The sequence below is a fragment of the Cervus elaphus genome, chromosome 1 (genome assembly GCF_910594005.1).
Source record: "Cervus elaphus chromosome 1, mCerEla1.1, whole genome shotgun sequence".
Lineage (NCBI taxonomy): Eukaryota > Metazoa > Chordata > Mammalia > Artiodactyla > Cervidae > Cervus > Cervus elaphus.
The window spans coordinates 11,704,559-11,724,684 of record NC_057815.1 but is presented as its reverse complement, the minus strand read 5'-3'; the positions used below and the strand labels follow the sequence as shown (position 1 = coordinate 11,724,684).

The 20,126-nt window shown below is 40.2% G+C and overlaps 1 protein-coding gene across 1 annotated transcript; it reads right to left on the bottom strand.

Moving 5' to 3' along the window:
* Nucleotides 1–477: 477 nt before the first annotated feature.
* Nucleotides 478–19,677, bottom strand: LOC122683612 (cyclin-Y-like protein 1; the record flags this gene model as incomplete). Its single annotated transcript, XM_043887387.1, has 7 exons — nucleotides 478–2,549; nucleotides 3,671–3,833; nucleotides 7,048–7,208; nucleotides 11,083–11,205; nucleotides 12,050–12,101; nucleotides 14,241–14,276; nucleotides 19,541–19,677. Coding segments are annotated over 7 exons (786 nt in total), but the record flags the coding sequence as incomplete, so codon positions are not given.
* Nucleotides 19,678–20,126: the final 449 nt, after the last annotated feature.

The following is a 20,126-nucleotide window of genomic DNA, read 5'->3' as shown; positions in this document are numbered from 1 at the left end:
CCTGATGGTGATCTGGTACATCACATGGCTTGTTTAACATCACCCTCTTTACAACAACCGCAGTTCTACTTCCTCTTATTCCATTTTCTTTCCTGTTCAGTGGCTTGAAATCCTCAAGTAACTCATGTTCTGATTCAACAGTATTTCTCTAACTCCTTTCTGTGTTTTACCTTTTATCTTCCAATGTGCTTTTTTCCCCTGTTGGTACAATAACACACAATTCCAAAGTGCCATCTAATGCACTATGCCACTGAGCACCACAGCCAGTGATTTTAAGTGTACTAAATTATCTTCTGGTTGAAAAGAACATAAGCCGAAGAAATAAATGCCTCTTAACTAAAGGCAACGGTCAAAGAAACTTTTGAATGGGTAGTCGGAAAATGCTTTCAGGCCTGCCTATCAGAGCGGATTGAGAACATTTGCGCTAAGCAGAGCCGTGATGTTACGTGAGCAGTGAGAAGGTGCACAACAGCCACGTATTTTAATTAAAATACTTTTATTCTTTTCTTTTAATATAAACATGAGGAAGAAAAACCACACAAGTTGTAGCATCCTTTTCAAAATAAAACTGCAATCGATACTTGAATCTCCAAGCTCCATAAACAACATTTTTTGAGGTGGTAGACTGTAATATTTTATATCCATTATTTATCGTTTATGTCTCTGTCCTTTAAAAATGATGGAACCTGTGGCACTCAATATAATGTGAAGCCTTGCTATAAAGAGAGAAAGTATTTATAGCCCAGAAATGCTTTGTTTACAGGCAAAATTCCTAGGATTATGTTTGAGAAGGTAGGAGAAAGATTTTACATAGTTGAGAACACTTTTTTTTTTTAATGTTTCACATTTAGGTGACATCATTACCAATTTCCTAAAAGACTGATTACTGGACCTCCCTGTCTTTTAATGGGCTTCCTGGTGGCTAAGTGGTACCCTGTGTTTTAAAAAGCCTGAGGTAAGGGTTCCTAAGATTTATCTTTCCTCAAGTAACAACTTGAACTGACACACCTACAGCCAGGTTAACACGCAGAACAGAAAAGCTGTTTCATGTCGCTTACTTCCCTGTCACTACTACTAGGGTCCAGTTCCTTTCAGTTTATTATCGATAACTAATGCTATTGTTCGTAATTCCTTTACCAAACCTATAAAAAAGAAACTTCCGGGCTCAAGCAGATCAACAGCCCAGCCAGGCAAAGGACTATTTTAAAAAGAGGAGGCCAGGTCTATAAAGATACAAGATATCCTCCTGAAGTCTTGGTGCAATTTGAAGCTTTGATACTTGTAGAAATATAAATGCTACAAACTTACAAAACATCACCTGAGAGTTTACTTGAATTTCTTCTAAACTCATTTAGTTTTGTAAATTTTAAACATTAAGCTCTTAATTTTAATCTTTTGTTTTAGCCTATTGTTTGCCATCTTCAAGAGGGACTGAAACAAAAAATTCAAATTAAAAGCTTAACATCTAAGATTTACAAAACCAAATGAGTTTAGAAGAAATTCAAGTAAACTTTCAAGTCACATTTTGCGTCTGTAGCATTTATACTTCCACGGCAGTGTCCTGGAGTGTCCAAGCACACTGTATTAAAGCTTAAAATTGCACCAAGACTTTTGGGACACCTTCTATTTCACTATCTGCTTATTCCTGGACTAACAGGTTGGCTGCAATTATGAAAATATCCTTTAATACAAGTATTTAACAAAGAGGAAAATCATCAGAAAATGAGAAGCACCATTAGAGTTAACAAGAAACGCAGCAGGGACCCAATAGAAGCAGGTAACAACATACTTTCTCTGCTTATGATCCCAAACATGCTAATATGCTAATAAGTAGTGCTTGCAAAAAAACTGAATGACAAGTGTTATTCAGCAGCTTTTTGGTTTAAACTGATTGCCAAAAATGACTAGCAGCTTCAATGAAATAGGGAGGAAGAATCCTTCAAAACCTAACAGTGCTACAGCAGTCTGTTCCTAAGTGGCTATATGAGTTGTCAGGAGTCCCGTGTTTGAACGGCAATACTGCACTGATTCTAAAGGAATATGCAGCAATATGGGTGAGAAAAATAGGAAAAAGTAAAAGTTATACAGTTAGTGTCTTTAAAGTCTAAAAATTTAAACTATTAAAAAAACCTCACATAGTTCACAGTTATCGGCCTACACAGTAAGCAAATATCTGTGGGTGGGTTGGGAGCTTTTAGCTTTGGAGTGGTTTTTGTAACTCTGTTTACATTAAAAAGGACAGAAGAGTGTGTTGTCTTGACAAGGTCCAGTTTTTTCCTATGACCATAACCTTTGCTGTCTGCAAGTCTCTTGAATTCAGTGTCTTTCTTCTGGGTGAAATACTAACTTTGCTGGTTTCTGAGCAGGAGAGGTGGTATTTCTCCAGTCCTTGTTACGAGGGGTTCATGATGTTACAACCCCTCACCTCTCTCTGTTCATGAGAGGATGGCATTGGAGCGCTGAATACCAATGAAATGATCAGCGCTGAAAGACCTTCTCACAGCAACTCTGCCCACTTTGTATTTGTCTTCACACAGTCTGGAGATGGCCTAAGAAAGTCAATCAGATAGAACATAAGTATAATTGGGGGAAAAAAGTTCCAACCTTAAAGAAAGCAGCATTGATAAGCCACACATCTGCATTCATTTAGGTTGACAGTTGCTGCTACTTTGGATAGCTCATATCTACACTGCTGATTCCCTAAGATAATATTCTTCAAGGGCTATGATGAGATTGCTGGGGCAGGGAGGAACATATTTAAAAACTGGGTTCCCAAAATAGGCCCCATCTAACAGCAATATGATGTTACCTACATACTAGGTCCTTAAGCATAATGAACACACCTGAGCAAAATCAGTGTTTACCCAGCTATTCAACTTCTATTCAGTCTTCATTATTTACTACACTACGAACATTTTAATGAGGGTAGGTGTGTGTTGAAGGCAAGAAAGGTCTAGTGATGAAGCACTACAAGGTGCTATTTCACATGCATGTAAATTATTGTAGAAAAATGTCTTATTTCTAAAGTACCAAGGTACCAGAAAAAGTGTCAACTTTATATGTATTCATTTCAGTTGTAAATTTTGCTGTATACCCACCAGAAATCACAAACTACTTCAAATTACTCTTCAAATCACTACTACAAATTCCTTCATCCCATGTATGTTACCACTTCCATTAAAAACCCACCTACTTTCTACATCCAGTTTCTGAACCCACATTCTAATTTCCAAGTATAGGTCTCACAGGTTAGCCCCTGATGCTTCTGGTCTAATAAACTCATGGGGCTGAACTGTGATACACAAACACACACTACAAGCTCAGGCAGTTAAGAATGGTAAGTAATTATCAATGTACATATGATTAGGGACACAATTATAAGAATTATTCCTGTATGGTTATATGTAAGTGTGGAGGTTCAAATGGAAAACCATTAAGAACAATTAAATCTGATTTAAAATATTCTGAATTATGGTTACATAAGAGATATCTGTAATTTTTTTTAAAAAATAATGTGATATCTCTGTCTAACCCATAAAAGACACAGGGAATAAGATGCCAATGGGTTAATAAGCTCTGCAAACTGTCAGTCACTGCAGAGTGTAAGTCAGCCACAGACGCTGGCTTTGGTGGCTGACAGAAAACCCAGTTAGTGAATCCCCAGTCTTACCTCTAGGCTCTGTGCTCTTTCTGTGCTAAAAGGAGCAATTGGAAAACTCAGGTTGTCGTCATCTGCTAAGGAGAAAAGGTCAAAGTAGTATCTGGCATAAACACTGGTGGAAACCTTAAGATGAAACTGGAGGAGCTCCACAAAGTGCAGTTCCGCCTCATTCCTGGGGGAGGAGAAGACAAAACCAACATAGGACAATTTTAGTCAACTGGGCTATCTTCAGAAACCCCATTCTGTGCCACAACAGCTCTAAATACAGCTTGGAAACAAATAACGGCTCCCCAGCTGGATTAATACACTCATGTTCAAACAAGGGACAGCTCTTGGTGGTTCTTCCTGCGTCCTGGCACTTGGAGTTTGGGACAAGGGGGGGAGGTTACGGCCCTCTTATGCACCCATGCTGCTGACTCGGGGGCTCATTCCTCAGAGTTCCATCAGTGCAGCTGCGCATTCATGCTCCACGCTCGCTCACACGGCCCCGCTACAGTCATCAGATGACAGGAATGATGTGTGCTGTTTACTAGCTCTGGAGAACTTGCAGACATTCCCACAGATAACAGGAAGGGGCTTATTGAAGTAGAGACACGCCAACAAAAGGAGTAGGCACATCACCACGGCAACAAATGGGGCCATGGAGAGCCACTGCTATTATCTCTGAGGGGAGAAGACTCTTGAGGCAACAAGGATTCATCTCAGATAAATAAATAAATAAGCTACACGCGATGCGAAAGGGAATCCCCTCCCCCCGCTCCAGTGCAGGGGACTGTGGCAAAGGGCAGAATGCAAGTTTCTGTTCCTCTTAATCCCAGTAGGACCAGAAGGTGTTCCTGGGACAGGATGGGATACACTTTTCAAGCTATGGGAGGCAGTAGGATTAAGGGGAGACGTCTTGGCTAGACTAAATGCACCTGAGCAATGACCCCGATGGAGCAGTTCCCCCTGCGCTCTGTCCGCCGGCCCTGACTAGGACAGAAGGTGCATAGGCACGCAGGGGGCGAATTCAATGAAGTGGGAAAGTAGGGTCCTGGGAGCAGGTCTTTCCTGTGGGACCATACACAGTCATTAGCTTGTCTAATGTTTAAGTAAATAAAATCAGAGTAAGTCTTACCACTTTCACAGCAATCACTTTAAAGAGTTAATTATATACAAATGATAAATACCCAGACAAATGAAAGTGACTTATTTTTCAAAATATTTGTTTCCTGGTTTTAAAGTGTTAATATTTTATCCATTGGTAAGTCATCAAATGTTTGATGTTCTCCTGCATGGAGAGCAGAGTGTGAGCAGAAATGAGGTTTCTCATTTGCTGAACTTTAAACCTAACTGAACCTACCTCCAAAATTAATTTCCTGTTCATATGGCCATAAGTCTATAGAAATGTAAAACAGATAATGTTTTGATAATCAGCTAATGAGGACTTAATTTATTATGGGAATAAATGCACTTCACTATCCCTTTTATATTCTCTTCCACTAATACATTTTAATTGTGTGGAAATACAGTACTTCATAGGATTAACATGTCTATTAACAGAGCTTTACTTACTGAAGAAAAAGGCATTAGAACTACAGAATACGCTTCTGCGTTTTTTTTTTTTTTTTAAATGACTAGATGACTGAAGAGCATGCCATTTATAGGTGCAGCAAATTTTCTGAACAGCAGCTGCTCAATATATTCAAACAAGATACATGAATGTTAGAAAACTTTTAAGGAAAAGCTGATAGATGCCAATTTTTCAATTTAGACTCAAAATGAGACCATTACAAATAGCAGCCAACAGCAGGGGGATGAGACAAATGTGACTTGAACACTTGGCTGTAATGCTTTCCAGTTTCCAAAGATCATAAACAAAAGCAACCTATTACGAACATAGCTCCTGGTGATTCTGTTGTACACAGAAAAGGGCTGTTTACAATTAGCTTCTTCCTGTAGCTAGACACTGCCATCAGTGCTATTGGGCTCACATCTATGAACATCCACACACTTCCCTGCATGTTCTCTGATGCTGTAACTGGACCCAGAGCCCCCGTCAGCTTAGCTGCAGGTTCTGAGAAAATTTCAGCTGCCATCATGGCAGACCTGGTGTTTATGATTACACATTTTCCTTCCTTCAAGGAACCAGTTTAAAGATGGATGATAGTGGTGCTCAACGTCACCTTAGTTTCTACAAATTCCAAAAGTACTTCTACTTATCTCGAATTATCTGCCGTAACACTAAGGTGGCTACCAGCAATATCACCATGACCCTTTCTATCATCAAAGTGGACATTTTCACCAAAAGCCACTTTGACAGCTACCAACAATCACTGGTCCCTTCTCTTAGTCACAAGCTTCTTTGCTTCAGTTGTAAATATGCACTTTGGTAAATCTGAATTAAGAGTCAGGGGCAAAGGGAACAAACTCTTGCCACTGCCTGCCATGACCTTGATCGTCCTCTGCTGTTCAGTATAATAAAGAGGTGCCCCTTTACGTTTTCCTAAATGCCACCCACAAGGACATTTTTCCTGTCAAGTGAGCACTTCTAGAGTCTGCTGCAAATACCTCTCTGGTTCCTGCTGCCTCCCACCCTCGAGGCCCTTCCCTGCAGCCAGACAGCAAGCCTGATGTTTCACGCCCATGGGAGCATGCCATCTGTGAGGAACCCCCCAAGTTAACTCGAGGCCCCACCAAGTACCACTGTGGTTGCTGAGTGCCCCGGGTGAGGCCCCACTGACACTTCCTGGGCTATCTGAGACAAAGGAGTTTCCTAACTCAGCAGACCTACTTCTAAACATGGGGAACACTCCTGACAGTGGAGGAGACAGAACACAGAGATCTGAAACCTTTCTATTTGGTCATCTGTACATCATGGTTTCCGTAACAACAGAACCTTAGAGACAACCTCAGATTACAAAAGAAAAGACCTGCAAAAACAAACATACAATGTGTGACTCAAGTTGAAGTTATAACCTCAGTAGTCTGGAGGTGCTAAGATCTCAGCAGTGACCACTTAACTTCCAAGGCCAGACATGTGTCTCTTAAAAACAGACTGGACCTGGTAGACAGCTTTAAGAAAGACGTGAAGTTATTTACTGCATCATGTTGTTCTGGTAGTGAGCTTGTAAAATGGCAAAAACCACCAGAAAAGTAATTTCAATTTATCAAGCAGAATATTACAACAGTAACACACCAAGATTTAACTAATTAATGATGGGAAATACAAATGGTTATACTACAGCTAGACAGAAAGAAGTCTAATTTTATATTTATACCTAATTCAGCTCTCTGCACAATGTAACATTTCTTAAAATGTAACATATCTTAAGCTGTAAACTTTATGGGAGTAAATAAGGTATTGGAAAATGGTTAGACAGTTCACCGTAACCTTACAAACTCACATGTCCTCAAGTGTAATGTCCTTTAGGATCTGGCAGTAGTCCGAAATAGCCTTATCGTCCCAAATCTTGGAGGCAAGAAGAATGGCTCCCAAAACAATTCTTTTCCAGTTAGTGGGGCAAAGGTCGATCTCAGCATAAGTTAAAAGCCTTTCTAAGTAAACCTGCAAAAGTAGAGGACTGACCTTTGATTTTAGTTCAGTTTAAAAGCTGTCATAGAATTGTTAGGAATGATAGGTTTCATCTGTTTTTAACATATCTTTTATTCTTTGGTTCTACAGAGACTTTTGCTTGGCCAGCCAAGGCCAAAGGCCAGGTCACAGTTGTAAGGCAAATATTTCTGTCAGTCTGGTATTTCTACTCTGCCCATGTGAATTTCCAACCCAATTTTGGTCGCAGGAATGAAAGGACATCTCAGCATTCTAAAGACAGGCATTGTGTTATTACCTTCCCACTTGTAAAAGGCAGCACGTATGGCCCAGCATTGATTCAACCGTTCAGTAAATGCTTGAGTGCCTACCGTGTGCAATGTACCTACCATACTGGTGGTGGGTACGTGGCAATTTTACATAAAGCTTGAGTATGTAAAACTCTGGTAAGACTGAGCATTTCTTTATCTTCTCTTCAGAGGGTGAACTTGAAGATAATAACTGGTGGTCAAGGAGCCTCCCAGGTCAAGGAGCCTCCTTGCTGCGCCCCACAGGGCAGGCAGCACGGAGCAGCTGTGCTTTACACTCAGGGCCTCTTCAGGGAAGATTCACGCACAAAGAGCTCTTTGTTCACACCCCGATTTTTCACATCTCCATTATTTCATAACTCACTGGTCTTACATATTCTGCAACTTAGTCAATTTGTTTGGTTCTAAGGTGGTTAAGAGCTGCCGATGTCTGAATCCCTGGGGCTCCTCTAAATCTGCCAGGTAGTTTGTGAGATGACTTCATGGCTTCTTTTATATGTGTCAAATGGCTATTCTATAAAGAACCAGACCAAGTTAACAGCTGAGTAAAGACTAAAGACATAAGTTGTGATGGTGTTACCTCTGCAGAAGAAAATATATGCCATTTGACAAAAAGAAAAATGTCCCGTTATCAGACTGACAGCTCCGATCTGCCAAAGCTCTCCAAACTCAATTGTGTTTCAAACACGGTTACTGAGATTATATACTCTTAGTGAACTTCTGCACCCCACTCCCCAGAGAACTCCACACGCGCCAGTACTCTCCAAGAACGAGTCTCCCGCAGGGTCCGCCCCTCTGCTGTATTATGGCACTGACAGAGGCAGTTCAGCCTTAGGGGCAGTCCCTCAGCTTCCTCTCAGCTTCACTTTATAAAGGCAAACCTGGTCTCATTTACACCACTTGCCCTCCTGTCTCAGTGGAAGTTACACTTCTTTCTTTTCCCTGAAGCTAACTCTTCTATGAATGAAGTCAGTCCCACCTCTCATTTCTGCAGAACACTGTTCCCACAATTCATCTCTTCTTGAACAACCCCCTCTCTGTCAGAGATTTTCTCCAATGTTTTCTTACATGTTCTCAGCCCATCCGTCACCACCCCTTAGAACACTTCCTTCAGGAAATGTTCTGACACTGGCTCCTCATGACCCATCCTCTCCTTAGCCCATCTAGTCTGCCCCTGGCCACCACTGCCCCCCTGAAACTACTGAGGCATGGTCACTGCTGCCTTCATGACAAACAGCCAGCACTCTTCATCACAGCGCCCCACTCCCCAGGCCTGCCCTCAGAGCTGAGAGACACTGCCACACGCCTGGCTGCCGGGACCAAAGACCTCCACTTGAGTTATCTCACTACCATCTGTTGGGAATTCTTATCTCCACTTTCACTGGTCACCTGCCGGCTCTGCTCTTCTGTCCGTCACTTCTGGCTTCTATCACTGCCATTGCCTCCTAACTTCTCTGCTTCCACTGAAAGCCAACCACAGTCTGTTCTCCCCAGAGCAGCCAGGAGAGCCTCTCAGATTAAGTGCACTTCACGGGCCTGCTCAACATCTGCCAGGGCTCTCCCATCAAACAGGTCACTTCTGTGGCCTGCTAGTCACGAGGCCCTGGGTGAGATGCCATCGTCCTTCTGTGCCCTCATTGCCTGTGCCTTCCCTCATTCCCTACTCTGATCACAGCGGCACCCTGCTGACCCCTCAGCACAGAACCCGCTCCTGTCTGCGCCTCGTGCTCTGCCCCCTGCCTGTGCTCTCAGGCCCCTCATCTTCCTCAGTCCAGCCAGGTCCTGGTTCAGATCTCACCTCTGTAAAGAGGCTCTTCCTGGTCTTTCTAGCGTGCATGTGTTAAGTCGCTCAGTCGTGTCTGACTCTGTGACCCCATGGACCCGTCTGGCTCCTCTGTCCATGGGGAATTCTCCAGGCAAGAATACTGCAGTGGGTTGCCACTCCCTTCTCCAGGGGATCTTCCCAAACCAGGGATGGAACCCAAGTCTCCTGCACTGCAGGCAGACTGCTTCCTGTCTGAGCCACCAGGGAAGCCCCTCGAATCTCTCCATCCCTTTACCTTGCTTTCTCTTTCTAGCTTTCACTACTACTTCAAACAGTCATCTTTTTAAAAATACTCATTTTAAAAAGTCTTACACTCTGTGGTACACCCGATACTTACACACACTGTAAATGAACCATACTCCATAAAAACTAGAGAAAAACAAAACCCTTATGTCTGCTATACTTACCTCAGAAAGGCAAGAACTCTCCTCTATGCCCAGCACTTAGAACCGTGACACGGGCAGGCATCTGGTGCCCATGTATGCCCTAAGGAGTTCCTTGGCAGCACTCAGCACGTGCACCATGCTCTCCTTCTTCAAGCTCTCCTGGCAGCTCTTCTGATTCTGTCCTGGGTTTCCTACCACTCCGGCCACTCCTCTGGGGATGTGTCCTGTGAGTGCTGACAGTCCCCACAGATCTATCTTCTCCTCAACTTTTATTTAACGTACTTTCTCTGCATTTGAACAGCTACACGTAATTCCCTGCCTCTTGCTCAGCTTCGGGCTCCAATCCCATACAGTCAAATGACTGCTAGACACTGTCACTCTGCTGTCTCACAGGTCCATCGGGCTTAACTTGTCTACAAAGAAATGCCCCTCTTCCAACCCACACACCCTCTCCTGCCTGCATTTCCCAGCTCTCCACGTGCCAGCGCCACTCCCGCCTCTCTCAAGCACATGCCAACTGAGCCCTGTACCTGGCTCGCAGCTCCAAGAAAAGGCCTGCGTCTGACCCGGGCCCACTGAGGGGAAGCCTCCTCTCCTACACTCTGCCTGCAGGGGCGCGGGCAGCGGTGGACGCAGGCCCTCCCTCCAGACCATGCAGCTGACCTTCCCCTATGGGTTTGCTATAGGGAGGAGTTAGGCAATCCCAACGACCTCTCAGCTGAATATGATGTATTAGTCAAATGATGAAATCTTACCACAGGAATTCAGTATGGATGACAGAAAGGTCCTCACATAGCTGGAGCTCGGCAGGCTAACCTGAGTAAAGCCTTTCCAAGCACTGCTGACACCCCAGTCCTGGGTACCTTCACACGCCGGCACCAGGGGACAGTAGAGATGGTTAACACTGTCGTCCAAGGTCAGGGAGGTGAAGGCAGTCAGTCTCAATCAAGACACACATCACACTGCCTAGGCAACACAGCCTGAGACTCAGAAACACACTGAATCTACACCTGCCGTGGGCCAGGAAGTTCAGTGATCGCCTCCATCCTACCACCCAGCACACTTTGCCGGTGTGCGCCTGTGTGCCCTGTGTGTGCATGCATCCTGAGGTGTGGAAGGAGAAACCAGAAGTCTCTCCTGCTGCCTTTAACATCAATTGTTTTGTGATGAGAAAAGCAGTGGCAACATTTTAAATCATGATGATTACTAAAGCTCAAATCTGTATGTTTTCATTCCTTTTGATACATTTCTCTTTAATAAAGTTCTGATGATCATTTCAGGAACCTACTTTCATTTGAAAAACAGGCCCATACCTTCTGTACAAGAAAAAAATTTCTAGAGATGCTTCTATTAAGAGAAAAATATATTACCAAAGTCACTATTGCACATTTAATAGTAGCCAGCTGGGCGGCACTGAAGAGAGCATACACAAATCTGTAGATGTATTTGGGTTCAGGATCATGCTGAAAGTACTCCTCCGGAACCCTTTCTCGCTGAAAGAAGAAAAAACACAGTGTTAAGTATCCACTGAAGAAAAATACTTAAAAGTACCCTCAAGATAGCAATCTTCACACGTGGGCCCACGTGCTACTTAAAATAATTTTGACTAGGTGACATATCTTGTAGTCTTTTAAATATAAACAATTGGATCCTAAAGTACCATAGTGATTCAATACTCACTACCATTCATTAAAGAAAAATGCAAGCACAACCTCAGAAAATGTATTTTCACCTTCTTCCCCAAAGAATTCTAACCAAATGCAAACTATTTTTAGGCTCAAAGTCTTGCTGATCATTGTACGTCATCAGACTTTTCTGCAGTCAACTATGAAAACACCTTTCCAGTGTCCTGTAACCAGAGGCTCTAAGAGTGTGCTCTCTTACACAGCGGTCACCAGTCACATGTGTCTACTGAGCACCTGAAGAAGTGAGTTTTTAAACCCTGTCATTTTAATTAGTTTAAAATTTAAACAGTTTTTAAATTTTCTCCTTAGAGGTCTTACATATGTGTTAGGAAATGTTTATATTGTGTGACGCTATGGAAAATCATCCTTTAAAAACCTACATTTTCTGTTGCTTGTGTATGTTTACTTACCTGCTCATTCGTCATACAAAGCGTAACTTGGTTCTTATCAGTCACACCCCTGACACAACATGCTTTTGGTAAAATTACTTGACATAATATGGGGTGGGGGAAGAAGACTTAAAGGAAGACAATCTTGGCTTTGAGCTGGAGGCAATAATTTTCTTCTAGTAATTAATTTCAAAGCAAATCAGCATGAAATAAACACAACTGTAATAAGAGAAAAATACACCTTCAATAAAAGTGACACTTACTGTGAGTGGATGTGATCTCTCATCAAAAATGTCCAAGGACCTATTAGAATCTCTATAAAATAAGAATGTGTATTTTAAAAATTAATTCAGGAGTTACTAGCTTAGTAAAATATCTGCTAAAAGTAGAGAGAGGAGTAGAGGAAGCTTAACCTTAATAAAGCAAACAGTTTTACATATTCTCCTGGATTCTGCCCTTAGAAAGGTTTTCTGACCTATTTTATACTCAGCACACCAAGTTGCATGAAATCTCTTCTATAACCAGCCAGAGCTGCCTTTACCCACACAGACCCCTTCTAACAGGCAATGTTCGTAGACCAATACATTTCCACTTCACTAACCTCACAATGGAATATACAAGAACATTTTATAAAGTGGTAGTAGTAGGCAATAAAGTCTTCTAACTTCAATGAATGTAAATATGAGATTCATGATTTTTTCTTGTCTCCACCCCGCTTTTGTTCTTCATATTATATTCTTATTGTTTATTTCTTCTTGTCTCTTTTAAATAGTTTGAGTTAAAAATTTTAATTGTCTTTTAAGAGAGACCAGGCTTTTTCTTTTAAATTCCACCACACTACTACACTGTGCCCATTTAAACAGTAGTTCTGCAAATGTGGTCTATAGGCCTCTATAGGAATCTCCCCTGGCCCCTCTTCAGAAATCCTGTAAGTCCAAGAGGTCAAAACGTGTTTTATAAGAATACCAAGACATCACCTGCCTTTACCCTGTTTGACACTTAACTATGATTGTATAAAAGCAAAAGTGGGTAAAATTGCTCATTTCTGAGTGTGAATCAAGGCAGTGGTATGAAACTAAATTAGAAGTCATTCACTTATTCCTGGCCAAATGAATGTAAAAAATCTGCTTCACTTAAGAACATCCATGATGAAAGAGTAAAAATTAAGTGTTCTTAAACCTTTACTCTTCTTCTTCATATTCTGAGTAAGCGGAAAGTATGCATTAAGCGCTTGTATGGACTGAAATATGGCTGTGCTAAGGAAGAGCATTTGTAACTTACTGGTAACCAAGTCACTTTCTTCCCCCTAGAACATCATATTTAAACCACTTTTTTCATGAAACGCCAATTGACAGTCATTTTTTCAAAAATGAACAAAGTGAGCCTGTCACTTCAAAGAAAACTCTAAACTATTTGTTGCCAATGATAAAATTCAAACCATCAAGCTAAAAATATTAGGATTTTTGGAAAATTTGTACCTTCCAGTGTGTTATTTATGGTGAGCTTGATTTATCAATACTTAAAGACTTTCCTGATAAGACTGGTAGTGATACTAACAAGAGTGAGTTTTTGACACTGTCTGAAGACATGTGAACCAATACTTTGCAAATGACAATGTATAATATAAAATCATGTACAGATAAAAAGATCCACTCAGTATGCATGACAGATCAATGGGCATTAATTTAACATAGTATCTACCTCAAGTTCACTGATAATGACTTGGAACTCCATCTTAACTAATTTAATAAACTGGCACATGTGGATTTTGGGGACAGTATCAAAGAATATGTCCAATTATCTCAAGGCTTTAAAAATTCACCTTTTCCCAACTATATGTCTGCATGTAGCTGGATCTTCATATTGCTTCTTCAAAGCAAATGACTGAAGACAATGTTGACATGAGAATCAACTGTCTCCTATTAATGAGATACTATCCTCTCCACTATTTTGTTGTGGAAAATGGTTATTTTTCATTAAAAAAATGACTTATGTTAAACACTGGGGTCCCCAGTCAGATGGTGATCTCATCCCTCAGGAGACAGTGTTCCTGTCCTAATGTGGAGAGAAGCAGAACACCTTACTTGCACCTACAGAGCAGAGGCCGGGGTGCTGCTAAACACTCTGCGGCACACAGGGTGGCACCCCACGCCAAAGCCTCATCCGGCTCAGAACTTCAGCAGTGCTGAGGAAAGCCTGTTTTCACATACAGTGGATTTAATTTTTTAAATTTTAAATTTCAATTTCTAATACAGTAAATATCCATGTAAACCACATAAAACTTAAAGAATTAAGAGTCTCAAAATAAAAATAAATGATTCACTTCAATACTGTAATGAAAGGACTCCTAACAGTAAAAGCTTACTCTAATACTGTCCATTGTTATTAACACTAAACTTGATACTGTGTAAATTAATTAGCTGGAATAACAAGACAGGTTTTAAAAGAGCTCACCTGTTTTTTATGTGGTTATATATTTCTAAGCTCACCCTGTGGAGGAAAAAAAAATATTGTAATAATTGGTTTTTATCACATTAGGCCTGAAGACATTTTAAAGGGTTGGTAGAGAGGTAAGACCATCCAGATGCCCGGTGGCCCCCACACCCCCTAATTCAGAGCAGTACCCATAGGTGGTATCCCCCATGTTTTAGGTTCTTTGGCTTTTAGCAAAATTAGGAGACCCAAAATATAGATGTGCTCTTAGAAGACATGTTTGGGTTGATTATTATAATATATAAATTCTTACATATTTCCCCGGTCATTTGTCCTTCTATGCACAGAATCTTTCATCCCATACAAGTTACATCATCTATCCACATGGTTAAATTTAAGCCATACAGATTTTGTGCGTGTGGCTTTTTGTTAGGCACTGCATTTCAGTTGATTCCGTTCGGTGGTCCCCCTAACACATCTATTTTCCATTATTTCTCTAAAAGTAAGTAATACAAGTGCTCCATATCAAATAAAATGGATTTAAAATCACTTTCACACATAATTATTAGAAAATTTAATAGCAAAATTTTATAGTCACAAAATTGATGATAGGCCTAGTTATCCTGAAATAAGCACTGCTAATAAGGCAGCACAATACAACACAGTACACTATTAATGACAGGTATTTCCACATTATTTTAAATAAAGTATTAACTAACCAACAGGTACAAGTCCTCAGATAGTTTTTACACTACTATAGCCCTAAGTTATTCACAGATGCTGTGTATTAGGCAATTAAGGGGTTCTCTGGTTAAGTTATTTGCTTCCCTTTGTTCTCAGTATCTAAAATGAAACTCAAAATAATAGAGAGAAGGCAAATCTGAATTTTGTAACTCCTCTATAGAATCTTAGCATTTGCAGAAAGGCCTGTAACACTGTTAGCATCAAAGATGGATACTTCTATAGTGCTTCAAAGTTTCTTCAAATTGATTTTAAAGTCACAGAATTAAAAGTTACACGATAAAAAGGGCAACTGAACCTAATATGATACTTAACCCATTTTACAAATAAGAGAATCAAGGCTTAAAATTGACTTACTCAACGTCCCACCAGTTATCAGAAGTAGTTCTCTTTCTCCTACCCTCAAAGCAGAGAGTGGTTCCCAAGGTCAGCTGCACACTGGATTACCCGGGACGCTTTAAACACTGCCTGGCTTCTGCTTCAAAATGTTCTGATTTAACTGCATTAGGTACGACCTGGGCAACAGGATTGTATTTAAAGCTCCCCAGGTGACTGCAACGTGCAGCCAAGTCTAGGAATGAATGAGTCAGGGTTAAGATCAGAATCTCTCAGGATGCTTTTGTCTATGAAATCATGCCTCACACATCATTCCTCAGCTTGTCAAAAGGGGTGTGTGTGTGAGAGAAAGAGACACAGGGACAGAGAGGCAGATAGACCCACAGACTGTGTCTTGAGGGCAGGGAGGAAAGGTGGAATTCATGTATGTGTTCAGAGACATACATCTTGAAAAAGTTGCACAAGTGATTCTAATAAGGCTCACCTACCCCAAATGAAAACTAATCCCATCGTATTTTTCAAGATCATTCCTAAAAGCCAATTTGCCCTATTAATTTTCTCAGTAAACCTTTATTTCATCAATAATGAATGTGAATGGTCATTTTTAAAACTTAATGAGAAAAAAATTTACTTTATTTCCAAACACTAAGACTAGGTTGAGAATAAAAAGCATGAAACCTACTTGTCTGAGCAAGGTTAATCTTTAAAACTACTTCTGAATTATATACTGGAACATCAGGCTCTTTTGAATTCAAAAGAAGCTGTGAGTCTAGCCACAGTGAGAGTAGTTTTTAACCCACAGATTTAGAGTCTTGGCTGAATAAAAACATTCAGTGATTACGAGAGAAGTGCCAAAACTCAGGACTTTAAAGAGCAATGGGGCTCAGTTTTTGTTGAAATACGATTTGACCGAAACTAATATTATAAGAAAGTTACATTATTATGATTGTGAACTGGTTGTTTTTAATTAAAGTTAGAAGTTACTGATCATTTAAATAGCTAAAAATAAAAAGCCTTGCACATTAAAAATTAAATTAAATTTATAGGCTAATTATACTTTTAAGACAGAAAAGTAAAATTAATGATAAGGATACTAATATATTTTTTTTTAATTTTATTTATTTTTTCAGTGGGTTTTGTCATACATTGATATGAATCAGCAATAGATTTACACGTATTCCCCATCCCGATCCCCCCCTCCCACCTCCCTCTCCACCCGATTCCTCTGGGTCTTCCCAGTGCACCAGGCCCGAGCACTTTGTCTCATGCATCCCACCTGGGCTGGTGACCTGTTTCACCATAGATAATATACATGCTGTTCTTTCGAAACATCCCACCCTCACCTTCTCCCAGAGAGTTCAAAAGTCTGTTCTGTACTTCTGTGTCTCTTTTTCTGTTTTTGCATATAGGGTTGTCGTTACCATATTTCTAAATTCCATATATATGTGTTAGTATGCTGTAATGGTCTTTATCTTTCTGGCTCACTTCACTCTGTATAGGGGGCTCCAGTTTCATCCATCTCATTAGAACTGATTCAAATGAATTCTTTTTAACGGCTGAGTAATATTCCATGGTGTATATGTACCACAGCTTCCTTATCCATTCATCTGCTGATGGGCATCTAGGTTGCTTCCATGTCCTGGCTATTATAAACAGTGCTGTGATGAACATTGGGGTGCACGTGTCTCTTTCAGATCTGGTTTCCTCAGTGTGTATGCCCAGAAGTGGGATTGCTGGGTCATATGGCAGTTCCATTTCCAGTTTTTTAAGAAATCTCCACACTGTTTTCCATAGCGGCTGTACTAGTTTGCATTCCCACCAACAGTGTAAGAGGGTTCCCTTTTCTCCACACCCTCTCCAGCATTTATTGCTTGTAGACTTTTGGATAGCAGCCATCCTGACTGGCGTGTAATGGTACCTCACTGTGGTTTTGATTTGCATTTCTCTGATAATGAGTGATGTTGAGCATCTTTTCATGTGTTTGTTAGCCATCTGTATGTCTTCTTTGGAGAAATGTCTGTTTAGTTCTTTGGCCCATTTTTTGATTGGGTCATTTATTTTTCTGGAATTGAGCTTCAAGAGTTGCTTGTATATTTTTGAGATTAATCCTTTGTCTGTTTCTTCATTTGCTATTATTTTCTCCCAATCTGAGGGCTGTCTTTTCACCTTACTTATAGTTTCCTTTGTTGTGCAAAAGCTTTTAAGTTTCATTAGGTCCCATTTGTTTATTTTTGCTTTTATTTCCAATATTCTGGGAGGTGGGTCATAGAGGATCTTGCTGTGATTTATGTCGGAGAGTGTTTTGCCTATGTTCTCCTCTAGGAGTTTTATAGTTTCTGGTCTTACATTTAGATCTTTAATCCATTTTGAGTTTATTTTTGTGTATGGTGTTAGAAAGTGTTCTAGTTTCAGAATCCAGATAGGAAAAGAAGAAGTGAAACTCTCGCTGTTTGCAGATGACATGATCCTCTACATAGAAAACCCTAAAGACTCTACCAGAAAATTACTAGAGCTAATCAATGAATATAGTAAAGTTGCAGGATATAAAATTAACACACGAAAATCCCTTGCATTCCTATATACTAACAATGAGAAAACAGAAAGAGAAATTAAGGAAACAATACCATTCACCATTGCAACAAAAAGAATAAAATACTTAGGAGTATATCTACCTAAAGAAACAAAAGACCTATACATAGAAAACTATAAAACACTGATGAAAGAAATCAAAGAGGACACAAACAGATGGAGAAACATACCGTGTTCATGGATTGGAAGAATCAATATTGTCAAAATGGCTATTCTACCCAAAGCAATCTATAGATTCAATGCAATCCCTATCAAGCTACCAACGGTATTTGTCACAGAACTAGACCAAAGAATTTCACAATTTGTATGGAAATACAAAAACCTCGAATAGCCAAAGTAATCTTGAGAAAGAAGAATGGAACTGGAGGAATCAACCTGCCTGACTTCAGACTCTACTACAAAGCCACAGTCATCAAGACAGTATGGTACTGGCACAAAGACAGAAATACAGATCAATGGAACAGAATAGAAAGCCCAGAGATAAATCCATGAACTTATGGACACCTTATCTTGACAAAGGAGGCAAGGATATACAATGGAAAAAAGACAACCTCTTTAACAAGTGGTGCTGGGAAAGCTGGTCAACCACTTGTAAAAGAATGAAACTAGGATACTAATATTTTCAAGTAGCATTTCCCAAACTGTTCTGGAAAGTCAACATTCATATGCTAAGAAGACATTATTTAATGTTCCATGGACAACCCCAAGGGAGGCAGGAAGGTCTGCATCCTGTTTCGTTTTTAATTCTCTCTCTTAAATAAACTTGAACATTCCCATGATTAGGGCGTTTTGAACTGTGCATCTCCAATTGTGGACTATGAGGGGCTTCCAGAAGTTGAGGAATAGTTTTCGTCATTGTAACACTGTTCGTGTCTTCTTAAGTATAAGCCTGGCCACAGCCTTGTTTCTGAAACTTCATCTCTTTTTTTGTTCTCTGCTTTGATTGATACAGTGTGTTAGAGATACACATATATAAACAAAAATTAAAAAACAAAAACAAAAACAAAAATTTAATGTGTCTATTAAGTTAAAATCTCAGTTGAACAAATTTCATCTATGGAGAAATTAAGCTTGAGAGTATGCCCCTTAAAACGGTTTTGATATATTTTCCCCCTCTTTGGGGGAGAGGAAGGAGAAGTAAAATTTCCTACAGAAATATTGCAGGAAAAAAATGCACGGTGGGATAAATCTGACCAAGTCCAGTTAAATTTAACTGCAGATTCACTTCAGTGCCAATAGGGGACAAGCTGTTCCTTCTTCTAATGGTAGCTTCCAAACTAGTATACATAGTTGTAGGACTCTCCCAACTCATAAAGAAATAATTTTTTTTCTAGAAACATACAATAAACAGGTACCTCTGTTTCTCATTATGTTCAACATTGTCTTAACAATAGAAATGAATCAAATGAGGTTTACATTTTTCCTGGGATTTCTCACTTGCTAACTGACTTTCCCTTCTATCATGTACTCTATGATTAACATGGAAACTGAAGACTCATATTGAGAGGTCCCTGAAGCCAACATAGAGTTGACACCCAGTTTCTTAACCTGATCACTGAAAAGGACAAACCAAACGAATGAAATAATGTATGGCGAGGATGCTTTCAGCATGAAGGGGGTCTGCCACTCAGCCTTGGCAACCTAGTTGTACTCACCATTTTATTGTGGTTCTAAGATTAGGCTCGCTGACTGTGCTGTCATCTGGAAATATGGTTGGGCATGAGCTATACCTTTTAGTAAGCTTCCTTGGAGATACCTGAAGGGGAAGGGAGATAGAAGAAAATGTCACAGTAAGTTAAACCTATAAAAGTGTGTTTTTTCCTTGGTTAAAATGTCAAACGATAAAGCATTAAGATTTTCCTTATACTCCATGAACTGCTGAGTGTGGCATCACGTGCAGCTCCATGGGAAACCTCTGTACTCTCACTTCCACAGGCAAGATCTGAGAAATGTGGTATAAACTGCTGCTCTTGAAAAAGGACCCACAAATGAACCTGGAAAGCACCTATTATAAATTGCCTTTATAGTAATGAGAAAGCTTTTAGTAAGACTTCAGTGTTTCTTCCTTAAGCAATGAAATGCAGCGGAGATTTCTATTTCTATTCATTTACTACAATAAAATGCAATGCTTTATATAATATCGATGTGAGAGCATTTCATTGCAGTCAATGAACGCCAATCATAAATGTATTAGTTTGGGAGACAGTGTGAGGAAACAAGCGTTTTTGAATCAGAGGCTGG